Source organism: Xyrauchen texanus, chromosome 15 (genome assembly GCF_025860055.1).
Source record: "Xyrauchen texanus isolate HMW12.3.18 chromosome 15, RBS_HiC_50CHRs, whole genome shotgun sequence".
Taxonomy (NCBI): domain Eukaryota; kingdom Metazoa; phylum Chordata; class Actinopteri; order Cypriniformes; family Catostomidae; genus Xyrauchen; species Xyrauchen texanus.
In genome coordinates, this window is record NC_068290.1 from 15,543,898 (window position 1) to 15,564,993 (window position 21,096).

General features: G+C 40.7%; 1 protein-coding gene across 1 annotated transcript in view; it reads left to right on the top strand.

Moving 5' to 3' along the window:
- Window positions 1–11,966: 11,966 nt before the first annotated feature.
- The window catches only part of me1 (malic enzyme 1, NADP(+)-dependent, cytosolic), a 117,686-nt gene continuing 108,556 nt past the window's right edge, over window positions 11,967–21,096 (top strand). The window contains exon 1 of the mRNA XM_052144091.1: window positions 11,967–12,132. Within this exon, the coding sequence (XP_052000051.1) occupies window positions 12,004–12,132 (129 nt within the window). The 5' untranslated portion in view covers window positions 11,967–12,003. The remainder of the gene's footprint in view (window positions 12,133–21,096) is intronic.

Here is a 21,096-nt window from a genome sequence, read left to right on the forward strand (position 1 = left end):
TATATGCTAAAGAAGAAATTTAGCAGCATGAATATTGTGTTGAAGGGCTGCTCAGGCACATCCTTAAAGAGTTGACGTAGGTAATGTAGATTAAAGAGTGAGGTTTATTTATACATTCCACACTCATAAACCATCTCAGCAGGCTTTCATGACCCACCACTCCACTGAGCTTCCTCCCAGATAGAGAGACCCATTTATAGAGAGCTTCTCTATTACCAGTCTCCCCCTCTTTTTCTCCCATATACACTAGTTTAAAGCATACTGCAAATATTTAGACACATCCAAATGTGTCAAAGGTCAGGCTGCAGGGTCATTAAACAGCAAACACATAGAAGCAGCAAAGCAAACTTGGCAAATACATGCACATCTGTGTTGTGATTGCAGATGTGACTTGCGATGTTGAGAAGTGTTTTAGTTGGAAAAAAAAATCCCTGAATAAATGTAAATAATTCACCAATTTCACGGATATTCTGTACAAACTTGTTATACTGTATTATGTGTATGTATTGGTGGTTCTAATAATGAATTAGTTACAATATTTTAATAAATTGTGAAGGACAAGCTATACACATCAGAACACTTTTAAGGATAGTTCACCCTAAAATGCTAAATCATTTACTCACTCTCATGTTGTTCCAAACTCTTATGACTTTCTTTTTTCCATGGAACACAAAATAAGATGTCAGAGAGCTTGTTCAGTCTTAGTCTCAGTTACCATTCACTTTCATTGTATGAAAAAAGATACAATGAATGTAAAAGGTGACTAAGACACATTCGGGTTTATACAGGCTTAAAAACTAGACAGTGAGTAAATGATGACAGAATTTTTATTTTTGTCTGAACTATCCCTGTAAGCTCCACAATATCTCTCTAAAGGCGCGGTCACGCATACCTTTGCATGGCGAAATTCCGCAGGCAAAGATGGCGTGTGTGGACATTGAGCGGCTTTTTTTAATGCTGCACTTTAGAGTGAAGTTCAATAGAAACTCACCACTAAGATTGTATCCTTTACCATTGTGAATATTCATTGAGGTCACTGCCAAACCAAGCAACTTCCCATTGTTCAACATCAAGGTTTACCAAACTTGAACTCCATGCAAAATCCACGAGGGAAAATTCTTCACCACCAGAAGTGCATTTCGCACTTTTCAATGCAATTTTGCGGATTTGCATTGAATTGCCCGTATTCCATATTTTCGCAGTGCAAAGGTATAAAGGATCTGGTTAAAAAGTTATTTTAGACCATGCCCAAGACATGCTCATTCAAACCACATTTTCCTCTGTAGAGAAGGTTTTATTTAGAGCAGAATACCTGCTCATGATTTGCTGACGCATTCAGGAAGTGATGTCCATGTCTTGATAAAAGTAGACCTCTGTAGACTGCTGCTAAAGTGAGATGCTTGTCCAGACTTCTCTAAGAGATATGACCTCTTGTGCACAAGGCAAAGTTGCCAACATACACAAAAGAGGAGAAGAGCAAGCAGGCAAACAGCTAATACAAACTAAACAGAAATAGTTTCTATGCAAACACTGATTTGGAACAGGGTGTCATTCTAATATAATATTTACCCAGACCTGGTCTACAAGCTGAGCCGTAACAGTTCCCAAGTCAGTGACTTGACGGAAAACAGTTGGTTCAACATTTTACTATGAACTGATAAACAGCTGTTTACTTCCCTATTTGGTTGTGTTTTTGGCCTGGTCCTCTTTGATGTGCTAACATGTTTATTAATTGTGCAAAGCACTTAGAATAGTTGGAAGAAGTTTACATACACCTTAGCCAAACATGTAGATGGAATTTGCACTTGGTAATTGCATGCATTCAATAGCTTTTCAATCATGAAATGACAGTGCAAATGCCCTTCAACATGCATTTGAGACTGATCACAATCACTTAAAAATGTAGTTTGAGATGCATACAAGATGCGACTCGGCACAATGTAAAACATATATTGCAAATTGAATTGTGCAATGTTTAACTAAATGCAATTAATAAAAACTTAAATATTTTACATACAAAACATATACACATATATATATATATATATATATAGGCTCCGCCTCAGAGGTCCTCCTTGGCTCCGCTTCACGCGGTTCCGCCGGCCTCCCCAGTGGCCACTCCTCCTCCCAGGTCCCCTGAACCGGTCCTTGCCCCACGGCCATTTCCTAGGCCACCAAAACCGGCCTCTGTCCTGTGGCCACCTCCCAGGTCCCCTGAACCGGCCCTTGCCCCACGGCCATCTCCCAGGGCACCAAAACCGGCCTCCGTCCTGTGGCCTCCTCCCAGGCCCCCTGAACCGGCCCTTGCCTTCTGGCCAGCCCCCGGGCTATCTAAACCTGTCCCTGCCCGGTCAACACCTCCCAGACCACCGAAACCTGTCCCTGCCCGGTCGATACCTCCCTGGCCTCCTAAACCTGTCCCTGTGTGCCCCCAGGGACTGCCTAATTGGCCCCGTGGACTGTCTCATTACCCGTTGTGCCCCCACGGACTGCCTAATTGCCCCTTGTGCCCCCATGGACTGCCTAATTGCCCCTTGTGCCCCCATGGACTACCTAATTGCCCCTTGTGCTCCCGTAGACTGCCTAATTGCCCCTTGTGCCCCCATGGACTGCCTAATTGCCCCTTGTGCCCCCGTAGACTGCCTAATTGCCCCTTGTGCCCCCATAGACTGCCTATTTGTCCCTTGTTCCCTTTCATCTGTCTGTGTTCCCCCGGGTCTACCCCCATCACTCCTTGGATCTTTTGTTTTGTTCTTCTTTGTGGGGTTTCTTTTTGCTATAGGACCATCTGGAATCCGGTCCTTTTGGGGGGGGTTATGTTACGTTCCTGTGTTGTCTGCCCTTTGCTCTCGGTTTCACTATCACATTTATTTCACGTTTCCTTGTTGTCCGCTCCGTATTTTCCATCTCACCCGTCACCGATCCCGGTCCATGTCATGGTTTCCCTGTTGTCCGCCCTGAGTCTCACTGTCCGTGTGTTAAACTACACTTCCCACAATTCCCGGCCTCCCCCACTGCCTGCACTCATCATTGTTTTCACCTGTGTCTCGTTCAGTCTCCACTTTGTCTGTGTATTTAAACCCTGTCTGTTTGTTCACTCTCTGTCGGTCGTTGTTTGGTAATGTTTCGTTTCTTGCATGTTGTCAAGCCTGGTCCGTGTTCCCTACCCGAGTTCAGAGTTTGTTTCATCGTGTTTATATCTGTTTCGTTGTGCATCAGTTTCCTGTTTTCCCCTCGTGGACTTTTCTTTGTGTTTACCTTTTGTTTCTTATTTGTTTATCTTAAATAAAGTACCGCGTTTGGATCTGCACCTCTGTCTGTCTTGTCCTTCTTCCACACCCAGCATAACAACATGTCAATCAGATGGTCTCCTCCTGTCTAACTGGAGAGTTCTTGGCCAGAATAAGCTGCACTTTAAACCAGAGTGTATTCCAACAGTCAAAAGCCTGGCTTTGAGAGACTATAGAAATGTAAATTCTTGACAGGTTTTAATCAAGAGTTCTGAATCATGAAAGAAAATACAGCCTCTTCAATGCACACCCAGGGTTCTTTCATTGCTTTTATGTGCCTAAGTGACACACTTATTTCCCACTTATCATCATACAGCTCCATCTTAACTCAACTGCTCTGTAAGTGCCCTGTTATCAGTTAACAGTAGGGATTTAGAAAGAAAGCAGTTTTGACGGTGCTTGTCAAAATAAAATATTAAATAAATGGACTATAATGTCTAACTTTAACTCTCTATACTTTTCTTTTTGTTACAGGCATCGTGTGAGCCCACAGATCTGTGTGTGTATTGGAAACTCTGAGGAGTCTGAGGTGTGTTACCCTGTGCTCACCCCTGCTGAGATCCTAATGGGATATGATATTTGTGTTGTTAAAAAACACATACTGTAACGTAAAACACCGGGAACTAATGCATTTGAATGTTGGCTTGTTTTGGTGGAGCTCAGTGGAACCTTCTGAGAAAACACCACAGGGCAAGACCCTACAATGTGTTTTATTGAGACAAAATGCTTATGTATTTATCTACATTGCTATTTCCAGCGGAACATTAGGAAACACAGTGGAAACTATTTTGTTCCTAAGTGAACAGAAAGAGAAAATGAGAAACACAGTTAAGAGCTTCTTGATTTCATTCCAAACCTGTGGAATAGGAAAGGAGGTGTGAATGTTGGAGGTGGATGCGTCAGAGTATGGGGTCAGAGAATGTTAAAATAGATAATAGATTTATAGATGATAACATTCTGCCTAACATCTCCTTTAGTGTTCTACAGTAAGAAAGTCATACTATTTTGGAACAACACAAGCAGCAAATGATGACAGAATTTAAATTTTTTAGAGTACACTATCCCTTTAAACATTACATGACATTTTGAAGCCTTTTTCTTTCCATTTCCCACCAACCTCTTCTGATTCAGTTGAAATACTCTGCTCTCTTACTGCCCCCCTGAACCACAGATAGTGCTAAATCTCTTTGATTTGTTCTTTAAAAGAGTGTTACTCTACTCTCGAGCACATAAGCTGTGTCAGAGTTGCATTTTCAGCCCATTCAAAGTGATCCATGCAATTTCCGTTATTAGCGCAGAGGGATCCCCTTACTCCCACTGTGGGCTCTCATTTAAAGAAATCTCCAGTGTTAAGAGTTTGTATTGACGGGTATATACCATTGCACTAGGAGTACAATTTCCTCATTCCTGGAAGTCTAGGTATTTTGGTATGCAAACACTACATGTACAGTTAGTATGATTATGCTTGTGTATAAGGGTGTGTGTTAATGCCACACATCACAGCAGATCAGCACCCGGTGTTTGTTTTCAGGGGTTATGAGGGGAGTTCAGCAATCCTGTTTAATTTAGAACATCCTTCACTGTTTCTTTCTAGTGCATTCAGAAATGTCCACATCCTGCTGATCTGTGGCCAGCTTTGTGGTTTTTAATATATTGAATCAGATTAAAGGTGGTTATAGGTTATTCTTTTATAAGAGCCCAGCATGGGACTTGTATGTCTCTTTACTTTAAATCACAGAGCTATGCCCCAATGAGGTCACACAACCCACAGCTGGGTATGGAAGATACCAGAGGATGCTCCTGGAATTCCAATATGGGATTACAAGACCCTTTTTCTGGATTGAAAACCGCTGGAATTATTCCCTGTTATTACGAATATAACATAATATAACACAGAAAATTACATGTTTCACCTTTATTTTTTGAAATCATAAAGCAAATACTTCCTATAGCTTGTTAACGGAGCTTTGGGAACTTACATTCCTGATGCAGCTTTGGGAACTTACATTCCTGATGCAAGATAGCATAGTTACAGGAAAGAACAAATTGAGGTCACTTAGCAAGTATATTATGGGATGGCTCTGCAAGGTTATCTTGTGCCTCCAGACTAGTTTTTAGAAGCTAATGTTGAATGTTTACCTTTCAAGTAATTGCCAAGGTTATAGCTTTCCTAATGAGCTGTTGTCATAAAGGAAAAATCAGTTCACACAATGTGCAGTTGCTTCCTTAAGGAACTACTTCTACCCTATATGACCCTTACAAATGACTTTCATCAGTGTAGCCCAGTGTACAGCATTCAGGTTTATGAAGGGGTGTTCACCCAGGGCGCAATACAAGCTAGAACTGCCATTGGTATAAAGTAATATCCCACCTAATCTCAGTCCCATTAATCACAGTTAAAGAGGAGTAAAATGCATTAAAATAATACATTTGGGCTACACATTTGCAGCAAAAAGGCGTTTTATAGCTGGATAGATTTTGCTATGCAAAATGTATAGTTTTAATGGAATATTCCGGGTTCAATACAAGTTAAACTCAATCGACAGCATATGTGGCCTAATGTTGATTACCACAGAAATTTCGACTCCCTCCATTCTTTAAAAAAAGCAAAAATCAAAGTTACAGTGTTTTTAGTGTTTATTTTATTCTCTTATAACTAAATTACAAGATTCTTCCTATGCAGTAGGCCTATTTAGGCCTGTTTTTTAAGGTTTAGTGTATATTTGCTTTAGTCAACAGCTATGAAGAGAAATTGGTTAAACGTGCTACATCTGAGCCTCTTTATCACAAATTTGTGGCCAATTTATCGTTCCATTTATCTATACATAGCTACCCGTGTTTGAACAACAGCTAGTATTTGTTTTTTTGTCACCTAATTTGTGAAGCTTAGCCTTCTCTGAAAAATCTTCTCGTTACAATATTTTGAATGGTGTAAATATTAGACATATTTAGTCAGCTGGGATTATATTCTACAACATACAGTTTCTCAAACCTGGCACTGTCAGAGTTGGTGTCTGTTTCCCATTTTTGTCAATTATTTCATTCCGCTTGTCTATTTCTGACATGTTTAGTCATCTCTAACCATTGGCTAATAGACATCTAGGAAAGGACAACTTATAACCACTACCTTCTCATTTAAACATATATAATTCTAGATAAGAAGCAGTGAGTTTATTTTATGGAGTAATTCACTTTATGAAAGGAGATAATGCCATTAAAATGGAATTGTTTAAAAGCATTTGATTCAAAAGGAAGAAAGATGTGTTGAAGGTGTTTCCTTTTTTTATTCTTGTTTATGTTGTGCTGACCATTATGGTAGTTGTCTTGGTCTTAGAAGTAGTTTTGTACTTTACAAAAATGCCATTGTAGAAATGTGCTATTTACAGCCAGCCATGATTCATTTATTTTATGCAAATAATTGTCAGATAATAGGGGAGTTAAAGAGATGTAGCAGCCTGGTCATTACATCAACTTGATGGACCCCCTGAGGCAATGCACTCCATTTCAAATAAAATGGCATTGATAAGGCTACAGATATGACAGAATTCTTCATCTCATATGACTATACATGATTAACTATTTATTTCTTTAGGGGTACATTTTTACAGAGGAAAAAAATGACAAAGTTTAGCTTTAAAATTGAGTATGCTCGAACTGTGTCTTGTGTTGTTGGTTTGAGTTTTTTTCTGAATGCCATCAGCTCAGCTATCTCCTACGTTTAGCCTGTGCAGGGCAAAGATAAAATAACAAAAGACTTTGGTTACACAGGAATGCACTGAAACACGCAGCCCAATTGAGTCACTCTTCATAAACATTACTGTGCAAAAGTCTTAGGTACTTAAGATGTTTCACAAAAACAATTGTTTTAAGATGATCATTTATATCTTCAGCTTTAGTGTGTCAATAGGAAATGTAAATGTTAGACTCCCAAACATTACTTTTGCAAATTGAAAAGATTAGAAGACAGAAGCAATTGAGAAAGCCTTAAGAGATAGAAGATCTGTGGCTATTTCCTAATCTATATATTAGGACAGAGTGATCTCTATTTTGGAAATAACTTTATTAAGATCTTAACAACAAGTCCACCAGGAGAACAAGTCCACCAGGTACTAAACCCCTCTGCATCTGACAAAGAGTAACCTTCTGACGGAATAAGCCGAGGTCCCCTTCACCAGACGTGGCAGAGGTGGGATGGGTGCGGAAGGGTGAAGGCTAGATCATGGGTTTGACATGGGAAACATGGAATGGGGGCAATTTGATACAGACTGCCACCGGGCTAATGACCTTAGTGATGGGAAAAGGCCCAATGAATCTGGGCCCCAGCTTACGCGTGGGGAGTCAGAGTGGAATGTATTTGGTAGAAAATCGGACCTTCTGCTGGCAGACATAAATTGGAGGTTTAGACTGGTGGGGATCTGCTGATTTCTTAATACAAGCACCAGTCCAGAGGAGGGATTCTCTGGCTATTTGCAAGGTGCGACAGCACCGTTGGATGAAGGCATGTGCGGATGGGACCTGAGCGTCAGGTTCTTAGGCAGGGAACAGAGGGGAATGGTAACCCAGGCAACACTGGAAGGGAGATAGCCCTATAGACGACAGAGAGAAATTGTGGGCATACACGGCCCAGGTTAAATGAGAGCTCCAAGAATCCCGGAAGTGATGCAAGGTTCGCCCGCTCCACCTGCCCATTATTCTGGGGATGGAACACAGAAGACAAACTTACAGTAGCCCCAGCTGTCGGCAGAATTCTGCCCAAAACCGTGACTCAAACTGGGGCCCCTATCAGAAACCAGACTTTAGACTCCACGTACCAGGATACCATGCCCACCACCTATGAGGTAGGGAGGATTGTATCCGGAGGGGTGGTGGAGGTCCCGACTTCAAATCACCGGGGAAGGACATCAGGCTTAGTGTTCTTGGAGCCCGGATGGTAGGATATAATGAAATCGAACCGGGTGAAACACAGCGCCAAACGGGCCTGTCTGGAGATTAGATGTTTAGCTCTGTGGACATACTCCAAGTTCTTATGTTCAGTCCAGACTACGAAAGGTACCCCTCAACCCTCTAACCAGTGACGCCACTCGCCCAAGGCCAATCTGACAGCCAACAACTCCCTATTACTGACGCCATTATTCTGTTCGGCTGGGGACAGATGGTGCAGAAAAGGCACACGGATGAATCTTCCTCTCTAAGGGAGAGTGCTGAGACAGGAGAACATTGACCACAAACTCTGACACATCCACCTCCACCATGAACTGACATGAAGGGTCAGGAGTAATTAGAATGAGAGCGGTGGTAAACCTTACTTTTAATTTGGAAAACGTGGCCTCAGCTGACGAGGACCAACAGAACCTAGAACAGGTGGAGGTAAGGTCCGTCAGAGGCGAAGGTGAGCTGACTGAAGTTTCAAATGAAACGTTGGTAAATATTAGCAAACCCCAGAAACCTTTGCAAGGACTTGCGGGAGTCTAGGGTTGGCCAAGCAGAAACTGCTTTAACTTTAACAGGGTCCATGCACACTCCCTCTAACGAAATGATGAAACCCAGGAACGGAACCAATCGCACATGAAACACACTTCTCTGCCTTAATGAACAGTCGGTTCTCTAGCCGTCGCTGAAGCACCTGCCTGATGTGCTGGACATGGTCCTTGATATTCTGGGTGAAGATCAGAATAACGTCTAAATAAACAAAAATTAAACGATAAACCATGTCCCGAAACATGTAATTCACAAACCCCTGGAAGACAGCCGAGGCATTGACCAATCCGAATGGCATGATCGAATATTCAAAGTGCCACCCACGGGTGTTAAAGCTGTCTTCCACTCATCCCCCTTAAGATAAGCATTGCCTTGACCCAACTTCGTAAAGACAGACGACCCCTGCAAGAGTTCGAAAGCTGAGGACATCAACGGCAAAGGATAGCGATTCTTTACAGTAATATCATTTAGCCCCCGATAATCTATGCAGGGCATAAGTGAGCCATCCTTCCCCAGGAAGAACCTTAGAAGAAGAAGAGAGACCGGCTGCTAGAAAATCAGTAATATATTTATTCATGGCCTCCCTCTCAGGAGCATAGAGCGAATACAACCGACCTCGTGGAGGAGAAGTCCCAGGGTGATGGGTGATGAGGAGGAAGGGTTGTGGTATGCCATGGGTACACCGGATAAATCCACTGGTTCATCCTGAAAAGACACAAAAGACTGGACAGGAGAGACAGCAGAGTTAAGACAATGGGAGAGACAAAAGGGACTCCAGGCTAAAGCAGAATTGGTTAACCATTGAAAGTGTGGATTGCGTGTTACCAACCGTGGATACCCAAGTACCACCGGTGCAGAGGGAGAGCAGACCAGCAGAAAAGACAGATGCTCAGTGTGGTTCCCCGTGATGAGGGTGAGCGGCTCCGTAGAATGGGTGATGGTCGACAGGGATCCAAGTGTGGAGAACAATGATCAGTTTATTAATATAAACACAGCAAGGCTGGTAAAGCTTAGAGAAAGAGGAACCCAGCACCGACAGCAGCGTAGAGAAGGATGGTGTGCGTAGTGGTCGTGTAGAGTAAATCCTTGAGAAATCCAGAGAGAGCAGTATGTTCGTAGGCTTGTGTGTGTAGCGGTCATGTGGAGAACAGTCCCGGTGCAGAGTAGTATCACTGAGGAGAAACTCAGAAGAAGGAGACAAAAGGCAGGGTGGTAACTACAATCCCGGCGCACCCAGCGCAGACTGGTAACAAGTATACAGATAGGGCATAATAGGGCAGAGGAAGACACATGCAGTTGCTTCTCTACATAATCATTTTGTGTTGTTTTAAATTGTATTTATTGTAATTGTTAACCTGTATGTATTTCTAATGTACTGTATTTATTTTAGCCCCATTACCTTTCTCTAAGTGGTTATTCCACTTGTCAGGCCGCCATTGTAAAGAAAAAACAAGAAAAAAAAAAGAGAGAGAGTGGTAAGAATCAGGACTCAAACAATCAATCGAGCAACGAATACAAAACAGAGGGAGGTAGATATAGCCTGGGAACTAATGTCGATCAGGTGCCGCTGGTTTGCAGCAGCTTGCATAATCAGCGTTACCATGGAAACAATCAAGGCTTCGACACCTAAACCCAACAGAGAGAACGTAATGACAAAAGTAAACAAACCAGCGGACTCACTGAGACGGTGACAAGATAGGTGTCCTGTCTATATATTTCTTCATATTGGAACAGTCATTAGTATGTGCAAAGTTTCTCAGCAATTTCATATATATTTTTTGCAAAGTGTCTGAAGGTCACAGAAGATGCATTAGCTTCCTCAATGAGGCACTTCCCCATACTGTAAGTGCTACAATGCAGCGTAATTTTTTTCCTCTTTCTCTATGTGCTATTTCCTAATCTTTATATTAGGACAGAGTGGTCTCTATTCTGGAAATAACTTGAATTCCACTGGAAATTAAGATCCTAGATAGGTGTCCTGTCTACATAGTTCTTCATATTGGAACAGTCATTAGTATGGGCAAAGTTTCTCAGCAATTTCAGCATCCCCCCCTTCCCCGGCATGTAGTGTTGGATCAGGGCCAAATGCACTAGGTTTTCAAAGCTTTGAGTCACGGTGACTTAGCAGCTCTGTAAGAGGACCCTAAATGTTTGTCTGAGTCTGTAAGAATGTACATACAGCACATTTGTGAGCACGCACACACATAGGCCAGGGTTCAGCCAGAGCACTCCTCATAGACATGCTCATTTGTGTAATTTGATCCCTCTTATCATTACAAGACAGTCCAGCTAATTCAGTGGCCTTGTGGATTGTAAGGTGAGTGAGGTAATGCTCACCGTAACACAAAGACACACACATTCAGGGATTCAGGCACAAATATATAAAAGCATCTCCGCAATCAGGTATCAGTTTGTAATTACGTCTATGAAAAATGTACAACCCATATATTCCCCTTGAGATTTTTCAGCATGCCTCTAAGGTGCTCTAGTTTACCCTAATCCTCCTTTTTCAGTGTCTTACTCTTTAATTTCACATTATTCAAGGCCTATAACCCTACCGATTTTATTTTACATGATGAAATCTGTATTGTGACCTTGTTCTGCTAATCATCACCTGACTCCACACCACCATAGTATTTTGTAAAACATTTTTTCAATTAAATGGGTTTAAAAGTGTAAATTAATATTTAAAATCGTGTATTATAATTATTTTATTAATATAATAATTATATTAAAACATATTATTATTAATATAATAAAAATAATTGTATAAAAAATAATACAAATTTTACATATTTGCCATGTACTAGTATGGGTTATATATATATATATATATATATATATATATATATATATATATATATATATATATATATATATATATATATATATATATTTAGTAAATTCATACTAGTCCATGGCAGATATAAAATGCATCAGTAACAGTACAAATTTGACAAAATATTACACTTAATGTATTTATTTTCCATCCATGGAAAAACTGTGACAGCACGTGACAGTATTACGTAAAGCCTTTAATATGCTACCTCAGATAAAAATTACCAAGTTAATTATCGCCTTTTACATTTTTGTTACTTTTACATCTAACAGTTTGACGATAAGAACAAACGCAACCGCAGCTCCCACTCTGGCGGTGTAACGTCTGCTTATCTATGATGCAGCACTTCAACTTGTTGAGTTCAGTGACCGGTGCGCTATTTAAAGGGGAAGCAACATGGCACGCGCTGTAGTCAAACAGGAATCAGTCGACTGGGAGATGCATAAGTCCGCAGACAAAAACAAGACCTTTGTTTACACGAAGAAAAGGGGGTATGATGTTACACGCAACCCCCACCTGAACAAGGTAAAACTTAATATATTTTTGATCTTTTAATCTTTCTTTAAAAACTACATAATGTTTTGACTGTTTGCTTGCTACTACGATAGCAGGGCAGTGGATATCAGTTTCGAGAGGAACTAGACTATATTTAGATTTAAAGGCGCCACACACTCGCCTTATCCGCGGTAGTTGCCTGTGTCTAAAGCAAGTCCCCTTTGTAGTTTACAGGTGCTTTTGAACAGACGTGGGCCATTCAAACCATAATGTCCCACCTTCAGGGTCAGTAAACCAAGTTTTTTTCGGTTTCCAGTTAATATCCAATATATAGCTCAGATTTACTCACTTAAAGCCACAGGCACTCTTTTATTGGCCCCCTTTGCTTCGATATAACTCAAGATAAAAAGTAAAAAATGACCTTTTCATTTGACTTTTTAATCTTTTTTTAAGATCAACAACAGCCTCTGTCCAAGGTGCTGACCGACATTGCTACAACATTACCTTAAGAAATTGCACTTGATACACGACCAAGATGTTGTAAAGCTTAGATGTTTACTTGTTCATTTGAGGCCATTTAATACATCTATATGCATTGAATTTAAACATATTAACAGCTTATTAGCAACAGTGAAATAAGTTTGTTTTTCTTACCAAGTCAAGTCATTACTTGCATAGCACTTTTCACATCACACATAATTTCAAAGCAGCTGTACAGAAAATTATGCTTGATCAGAAAAAGCTGTAATATAGTAAAGTCTTTGAGTCATAATAGTGTGGTTTAATAAATAAAAAAAAAACATGATTGTAAAGTGTGCCTTAACATAAATAATACAAAATAATTATATTTATATTTAGACCCCCAGTGAGCAAGCTTAAGGTGACTGTGTCAAGGAACACAAAACTCCGTAAGATGTTGTTTAATGGTGAAAAGTAACTTTGGGGGAAACCAGGCTCACTGTGGGGGCCAGTTCTCCCCTGGCTAAACAACATGAATATAATACCAACATTAGTTATTTCTGTGTAGTACAAGTCAAGATTTAAAATGAGTAAACTAAGTGTTAGGGGACAATGTTTAAACAAAAAGCTTTTGTATTAACTGTAAGATTAATGACTAAATTCTTAATTAATGACTATTTGTGCAAACAGAATTGTCCTTGTTATTTGACTGATGAAGGCTGCAATACATTTATTATCTATGCATTCCATTTTAAGAGTGTAGTCCATATTAAGTCAGTGTCAGCCAGTGTCCAGTGAAGTATCCCATGTCTGACGGTGGCTGTTGGCATCAATTCATCCTCTGTGAATTCCATTATAGTAGACTGAGGTGATATCTGGCTGGCACAGGATTCTGTTAGTCGTCATCACTCAGCAACACATAGCAGTGGGAGCTGGACATCAGGCAGGACCAGAGCTGGATCTGACAGGCTCTGGTATCCTGAGGTTAAGACAGGGAAACAAATAGAATAATATTAGCATAGATTTAATTCAGTTTAAACAGGATTATAGAATATGAGAACTAATGCAGCAAAACTATGAGTTGATGGATAAATTAGGTGTATGAATGGCTGGCTTATGCAAGCCCTTATATTAGATAGCTGACTCTTAACTCTCATTACATAGGACCTTGAAGTTCATTGCTCTTGTCCTATGTTCCCATAATTGAAGGTATTTGGAAGTAAAATCAAGTAGCAAGACCTGCTTTTCCACCAGCTAGCTCAGAACCAATTTATGTAAATTATATTCCAGCAGTATGTACACAGGCATTATAGTACATGCACAGTTTGACTTTCAAAATACTTTCACTCTTTATCATTTTTGCAATATGATAATTAGGTTTTATCTCTCACTGTTTGAGACCCATTTGTAAATCATTGCCCCTGACCTTGGATCAATTTCTCTTTTGACTTGTTCAATCATCTGCTGTATGTTCTGAAAGCTGATTGTGTGTGTGCACACTGCACTTTTCATTAAGAAGACTGGCCTCTTAAACCCTTTGCTTCAGTTTTCCTTGCTGTAATGAGGGGCTATAGTCTGGGCTGATCAAACGTCATGTCTCTTGGCACTCTGCCATAGGTCAGGTATTGCTGATAACACAGCACACTGCCTGTCGTTAAGGTTAATGACTCCTAATCTACAATCTATGTGTGTGTAAGAGAGAGCGAGAATGAGGTCATATTTTCAATCCAGGTGTGCACTACCAAAAAGTTCTGAAATGTGTCTTCATGTATATGAATATATAGAGTTAACTGAGGTATGAAGATCATTCTTAAATTTTTTCAGAGATGCTGACCCCTGCTAAAACAAAATAACACTTTCCTAGGCCTATACATTGTGGTTTATGAACTGCAGCGAGTCTGTGCAAGGTTGATAGTGGCTCAGGGGTAGTATTTGTAGCATATGATTTAGAAATCACTGGTCTTGCCCAGATACAGTAGGTGTTTTAACAGATTAAAGTGTTTTAGTTTCTTGAGGTGTCACTTTAATATTTACCCTCCATTGTGCCCCTTTCTGTTCTTTAACAAAATCTTGAATTAATGGGATTCATTAATGTGGCTCCTGAGCCTGTGGTGCTGGAAGTTGCCAGACTGGTGCCACAACTTAAAGCTCATATGGTGCTTTGGGGTGTGAGTACAATTATTACTCTTTCATGTTTTATGACGTGGCTTTCCAGTTCCACCCACGTCCTTCTCTCTAAAGAGCTAAATTCAGTGTTATTGACTTGTTTTGTTGTCAGAGACCAGATTTAATGAGATTAAATATAATAGAGGCCTGAGCTGTTCGCTCTGCTTTGTTCTCTTGAGAATCGTCCTTTGCTGTCTTTGGAGTCATTATAAGATAAGAAGATTACATGAAAATGATTTGGCAGAGTAAATTTCCAGCACAAAATGCTTTGTGGAAAGATATAATTAGCACAGCAATTAGTAAAAAGGTAGAGTTTCTGGGTTATCACATACCAGTTAAAATAGTTTACTATATAAACTTCATGGTTTTAAGCAGCTTAGTGTCACTGTAATGGTTACCTTTAGAGATGATCACTGCATCATACTGTATATGTTTCTAGAACAGAGCATTCTGTGATCTGTGACCAATCCAAAAGCCTTTGAGTAGGTTTGGTTTGCAAACTTCTCTGTTCACACTTGAAAGTCTAATCATATGCCACAGTTACACAAACCACTACTGTAAAATTGATATTCAGCACAACCTGCAAAAAAACACTATTGGACATAGCTACTTACAAAAAAGTAAACGCCGCTTTACTACCATCGGGCCGAATGGTTCTGAGCACGGTGAGTAACAGTTCCACTAGAATTTCCACTTGAGTGCAGTCCTTTACGGTACGATTACAAACGCTAACCATGCCAACGAGCCAAGAATGGTACAAAATGGCATTGTTTCATAATTCATTGTAGTCCAATTTCTGAATGGAGTTTTACGAGTTTGTTCTTTTGAATACACAGCGCGAAACATACGGCACAACCGAAGTAGTCTAATACACAACAAATGACTCCTATGAGCTGGTTCTTTTGAATCTACTGTGCAAAACAAACAGCACGACCAGTGTATTCCTATTCCTGAATGAATTACTCTGATGAGCTGATTCTTTTGAGTCTACAGTGAGAAACATACAGCACAACTGGTGTAGTCTGATTCCTGAATGAATTACTCTGATGAGCTGATTCTTTTGAGTCTACAGTGAGAAACATACAGCACAACTGGTGTAGTCTGATTCCTGAATGAATTACTCTTATGAGCCGATTCTTTTTAATTTACAGCACGAAACATGCTGTGTGACCAGTATAGTCCGATTTATGAATGAGTGACTCTTATGAGCCAGTTCTTTTGAATTTACAGCACAAAACATACAGTGCAACTAGTGTAGTCTGACTAAAGAACAAATTATTCTTTTGAGTTGGTACTTTTGAATCTACACTGCAAAATTTCGAACGTATGATTCTTTTCATCCACTCTTTTCACAAGTCATTCATTTCTTGAAGTCTGACTCAAAATTAACCAAGAAATGTTATGTTGTTATATGGTATGTACTTATAGGCTTGTGAGACTATTACTATCAGAGTAATTACTTGTTGTTAATATGACAATGTAGAGTTAAAAATACTCATTATGAGTTTTGTTGTAATTAGTGGTATTTGATTAACATTTATGAATTAATAAAATGTCTTAATCTGTGAAGACACCATTTGCAAGTATCTGTTCTTTTTAATATGACATTATCTCGTCCTTTGGTAACAGAATGCTGAGGGCAGTAAATCCATTGTTAAGAGGAATCAGAACCGGAACCGGAATCTAAATAGTTGAATTCCTTCCCATTCCCATCCCTAATCAAAAAGTACCACAGTACTACAATGTTTTGTTTATTTGTTTTGTTTTTGTACATAGTACACAGGCACTACCATGTTTTTTAGACATGTACAATTTAATTTACATGACATTCTTTGAAATACAGTGGAGTACTATATAAATACCAAGGTTTATGAATTTCAGTACCATGGTATCATCTCTGTACCATTGTACTACCACAGTACTAGTTTACTGCCCATGTTGCCCATGCCTAAATCCGCCACTGGTAATGGGTAAGGGATGGGCAACAGGCAGAACAGTCAACAATTTTTAATGACATAAACTCAACTTAAAACAACATAAAACACATAGACACACACACAGCGGCCATGTGTGTCTGTCTCTCTGTCTCTCTCAAACTGCCGTCTCCGGCTCCCCTTTATCTCTCTCTCCCGCTGATTAGTTGACTTGACTCTAGCGGTGCACGGCCAGGCCATGCTCTCCTCCTCGTCACAAAGGGTTTGGGTTTGTAAGATCCATGATATTTCTCTCATTCACATGATGGGTTTTAGTCAATGCCTTAGATCAGAGATGGCCCAACTGATTTGGCCAGCTTTGACACATATGACAAGAGTTGAAAAAAACAAAAAAATATTATTGATGCAGCTCTTTGTTGCATTAATTTAGCAGACTGCAGTAATGTGTTTTTGTTTTTAATTTTTTGTATTATGAAATCATAAAGGAGGGGAACCAGGGCAACTTTAATATTTTAATATAATACAGATGGCAGAGCCTGAAATTCAGTGCAGGATTGCAGGTTTTGCACATAGTTTGAATAAATCTCCCACAATTACCACTCTCGGAAATTTCCGCACAATTTTATTCACTTTACAGTGCAGCTGCAAAATAGTAAACCAATAGATAAAGATGAGCAAATCAAGCCAATAAACTTGTTTTTGTATCAAACTGTAATTCCAGAAGCTGTGTAAGTAAAGGCCGAAACGTACTTCACGCAAGTACGCAAACGCAGACGTGAGCGCTTGGTCAACGCGTGGTCCCATTGTACATACGTGTGCTCTTGCGTTGCTCTGGCGGTTACAAACCTCAGACCACCATCCATCCATCCATCCATCCATCTTCAACCGCTTATCCAGCAGGGGGCCCCAAACTTCCCTATCCCGAGCCACATTAACCAGCTCTGACTGGGCGACCCCCGAGGCGTTCCCAGGCCAGTGTGGAGATGTAATCTCTCCACCTAGTCCTGGGTCTTCCCCGAGGCCTCCTCCCAGCTGGACGTGCCTGAAACACCTCCCTAGGGAGGCGGCCAGGGAAACCACCTCAACTGACTCCTTTCAACGCAAAGGAGCAGCGGCTCTACTCCGAGCTCCTCACGGATGACTGAGCTCCTCACCCTATCTCTAAGGGAGAAGCCCGCCACCCTTCTGAGGAAGCCCATTTTGGCCGCTTGTACTCGCGACCTAGTTCTTTCGGTCATGACCCAACCTTCATGACCATAGGTGAGGGTAGGAACAAAAATTGACCTGTAGATCGAGAGCTTTGCCTTTCGGCTCAGCTCTCTTTTCGTGACAACGGTGCGATAGAGCGAGTGCAATACCGCCCCTGCTGCCCCGACTCTCCGGCCAACCTCCCGCTCCATTGTCCCCTCACTCGTGAACAAGACCCCGAGGTACTTGAACTCCTTCACTTGGGGCAAAAACTCATTCCCTACCCGGAGTACGCACTCCATCGGTTTCCTGCTGAGAACCATGGCCTCAGACCACAAGAGGGCAAAATGTTTTTAGGTGTGACCATGAAACTGGTGCTGCATCTGAAACCAGGAAAATGCTGCCTTCGTAGGCTGCATAGGGCAGCAGGATGAAAATAAGGTGCTTTTCAAATTGTTCGGAGACCAGTTTCCTTAAGAGTCCATTTATTAAAAACAGCTGTCAGTTAAGCCATTAACTGATTAAGCAGCATGTCAGCTGTCTACGTTTTCAGATGCAGCCTGGATGAATCGATAGTTGAGGAGTGGGGAAGAGACATGGAGAAAAAAACAAGTCTGTTTGAATGGACTGGGGACAAAAAAATCTTATATATTTTTGGAACAGATTAAACTCGAATTGCTGCCCGAATTCGCCATGACAGTTGTTGATTGAAAGAAGAAAATCAGCTCTAGCGCCCCTTGCGGCAACACTGAGAATGCAGCGTGTACATGCATAGTGTTATAAATTGAGCGCTGACACATTTCACAATGCAACGACACCTGAAATCAAGCTTGCGTAGCAAGGTGCTTCTGCATTCATGTACATGTGTAGAGTATGTTTGGGCCTTTCCGCTCTGTCTCTCACTTTCTCTCCCATACATCTGTCAGTAGTGTCAGAAGTGTAAGCGCACGCAGTGACAAAGTGCTTTGTCGCATAGATACTGAACTTAAGATGTTACAGATGTACAACCCTTTCTAAACCTGTTAATTCAACATGCAAATTGTGTTATGCCACGTCTCCATAAGCGAACAATGCAATAAAACAATATCGTTCATGTTTATAATCAACAAAGATGTTAACATTGCAAGCGTGTGCGCCTTTCCTGTCTTGGCGCTCCCTCATTATTCATAATGCAGCACATTTTCAAAAAAGGCAGAAATAGCAAAAATGCTTTGTGTAATGTACCAGCTGCATGGTGAAGAGAGATGCGTAAGCACCTTTTACACCTCTCATCTCCATCCCTAGTTCCATCCAGAGTCAGAAATTAACAGGCTCTGGGCAAAAAAAATAAAATACCCTGCTAACTGATATAGTTCAAAATTAATATATCCATCGTGTTTGAATTTTTGCTGAGCATTGTTTGTTTTGTGACATCCATTGTGCAGATGTTGCCGAGTCAGTGACGGATGCTCACGCCATAAACGCGCACAGATGGGCACGCCGCTTTTCACGGTCTGCATTAGTTTGGTGTCGTGCTCCTGCAGTAAAATTATCAAATGCTCCAATATACAGTAGTTAATAATAATATTAACTAAAATAATATCTAGATGTGTTAAATAGCCTTTGTAAAGGAATTAATGGAAAGTAGAAGGCGAGAACCGGCTTGACAATATAAACAACATTTAATTAAATAAAAAAACAGCTGCCCATAAATGCACTCTCTCTCTCGCACCACCGTCCGCAGTTGGCCTTAATCCCTCTCGGAGGCTTGATTAGCCTGATAAGGTGCAGGGTGTGTAGAATCACATATTATGCCATGTATAGATCATGCAATTTTGTACATTTTTAAACATGAAATTTTATAATTTAATTAATTGTTTAAATTAAAGTATTTGTCATAAAAGGATGATGGAGTCATAAGGTTAGAAAAAAATTACCTTTTGTAAAAGTAAACATTTTATATTGGGGAATCCCCCCTCCCCCCAATCATTTTCAGAAATGTATTTCAGGCCCTGAGTTTGAGTAGAACATTGCATTGCACAATCAAGTTTGATTTTTGGCCCTTCATAGGAAAAAGTTTGGGCATCTCTGCCTTAGATAGTCATGCCTGCTCGTATATACAGTCCCACATTGAGAGCAACATTTTCCCTTTTATGCAGCTTTCTGAAAACTGTCACAAATCTACATGAACCAAAAACAAGGAAATGAAGGGAGAAGTTAGGAACTGACCCCTGAGAGGAGAAGTGCAAGGCTATACACTTGGTACTCTGTGGTTCTCCAGTGGCACATTGTTGCCTTCCCTTGGGCCCAGCAATGACAGGGCTCAAGTGTTCTCCCTTTTCCTAGCTCTGAGCTGGAGAGAAACAGAGGACAACATGCTAATTGATGCTGTGAGACTGAAAATGTTGAGGCCTCACGTCCGCAAGTTGGAGTTTACATTCAATGCTCCTCCCTGTATCCCCTCTGACCTCCTTCCTTCCCAACAGCCCTTCCCTGTCTCTACCTGAGGTCCAAGCAGGATATTATCCTTGTGTTTGTGGGAAGCTTTGCACAGTAAAAAGAGGAGGGTGAGGAGAAAGAGGTCTCTGTGGAGCACAGGAGAGAAATGGGGAGTAGCCCTACCCTCCACAGAACACCTCTGTGTCTCTACTTTGTCTGTCATTAATGACTGCTTGTGTGAATCGGTGCTAAAAGTGCTAGATCCTGGCTTAACACCATACCAGAACCAAAAAAAGAAAGCCTTAAACAGCACCGCACAAAACTATCCTATTATCCAAGCGGAGATCCTGTTTCACATGGAGAAATGTGCTTTTAAAAGTACAGGTGACTAACAGATGCCCATTCAACTTGCCATGGAGTACAAGAGCTCAGTTGGAAATGTGGCACCTTGAGGGCTGAGCATTGGTGACTAATGAGGACACCTTGTGGTGGTATCTGTGCCAACTGCCACAAAGTGGCATTCAGTCATTGTTGATCCAGGGTGGGATTGAAACTAAATAACTAGAACTATTCAAACTAAAAAATATTTTCTGTACAATTGTGGAAAGAATTGGCCAAATTGGACAATTGTATCCTATTTGAAACCTACTGCTGGTAGAGCAGTTTAGCCACTGTCTTACATCTCAGGCTGAAGCAAAACTTGCATGTCGCGTGTCTTTAAAGGAAACACCCGGGGTTAAATGCAGTAATATTTAATGTGTTATAGCTTTATTAAAGTTCAAATAATATGGAAGCAGATAATGTAAATGACTACAAACTCTGAAACTGG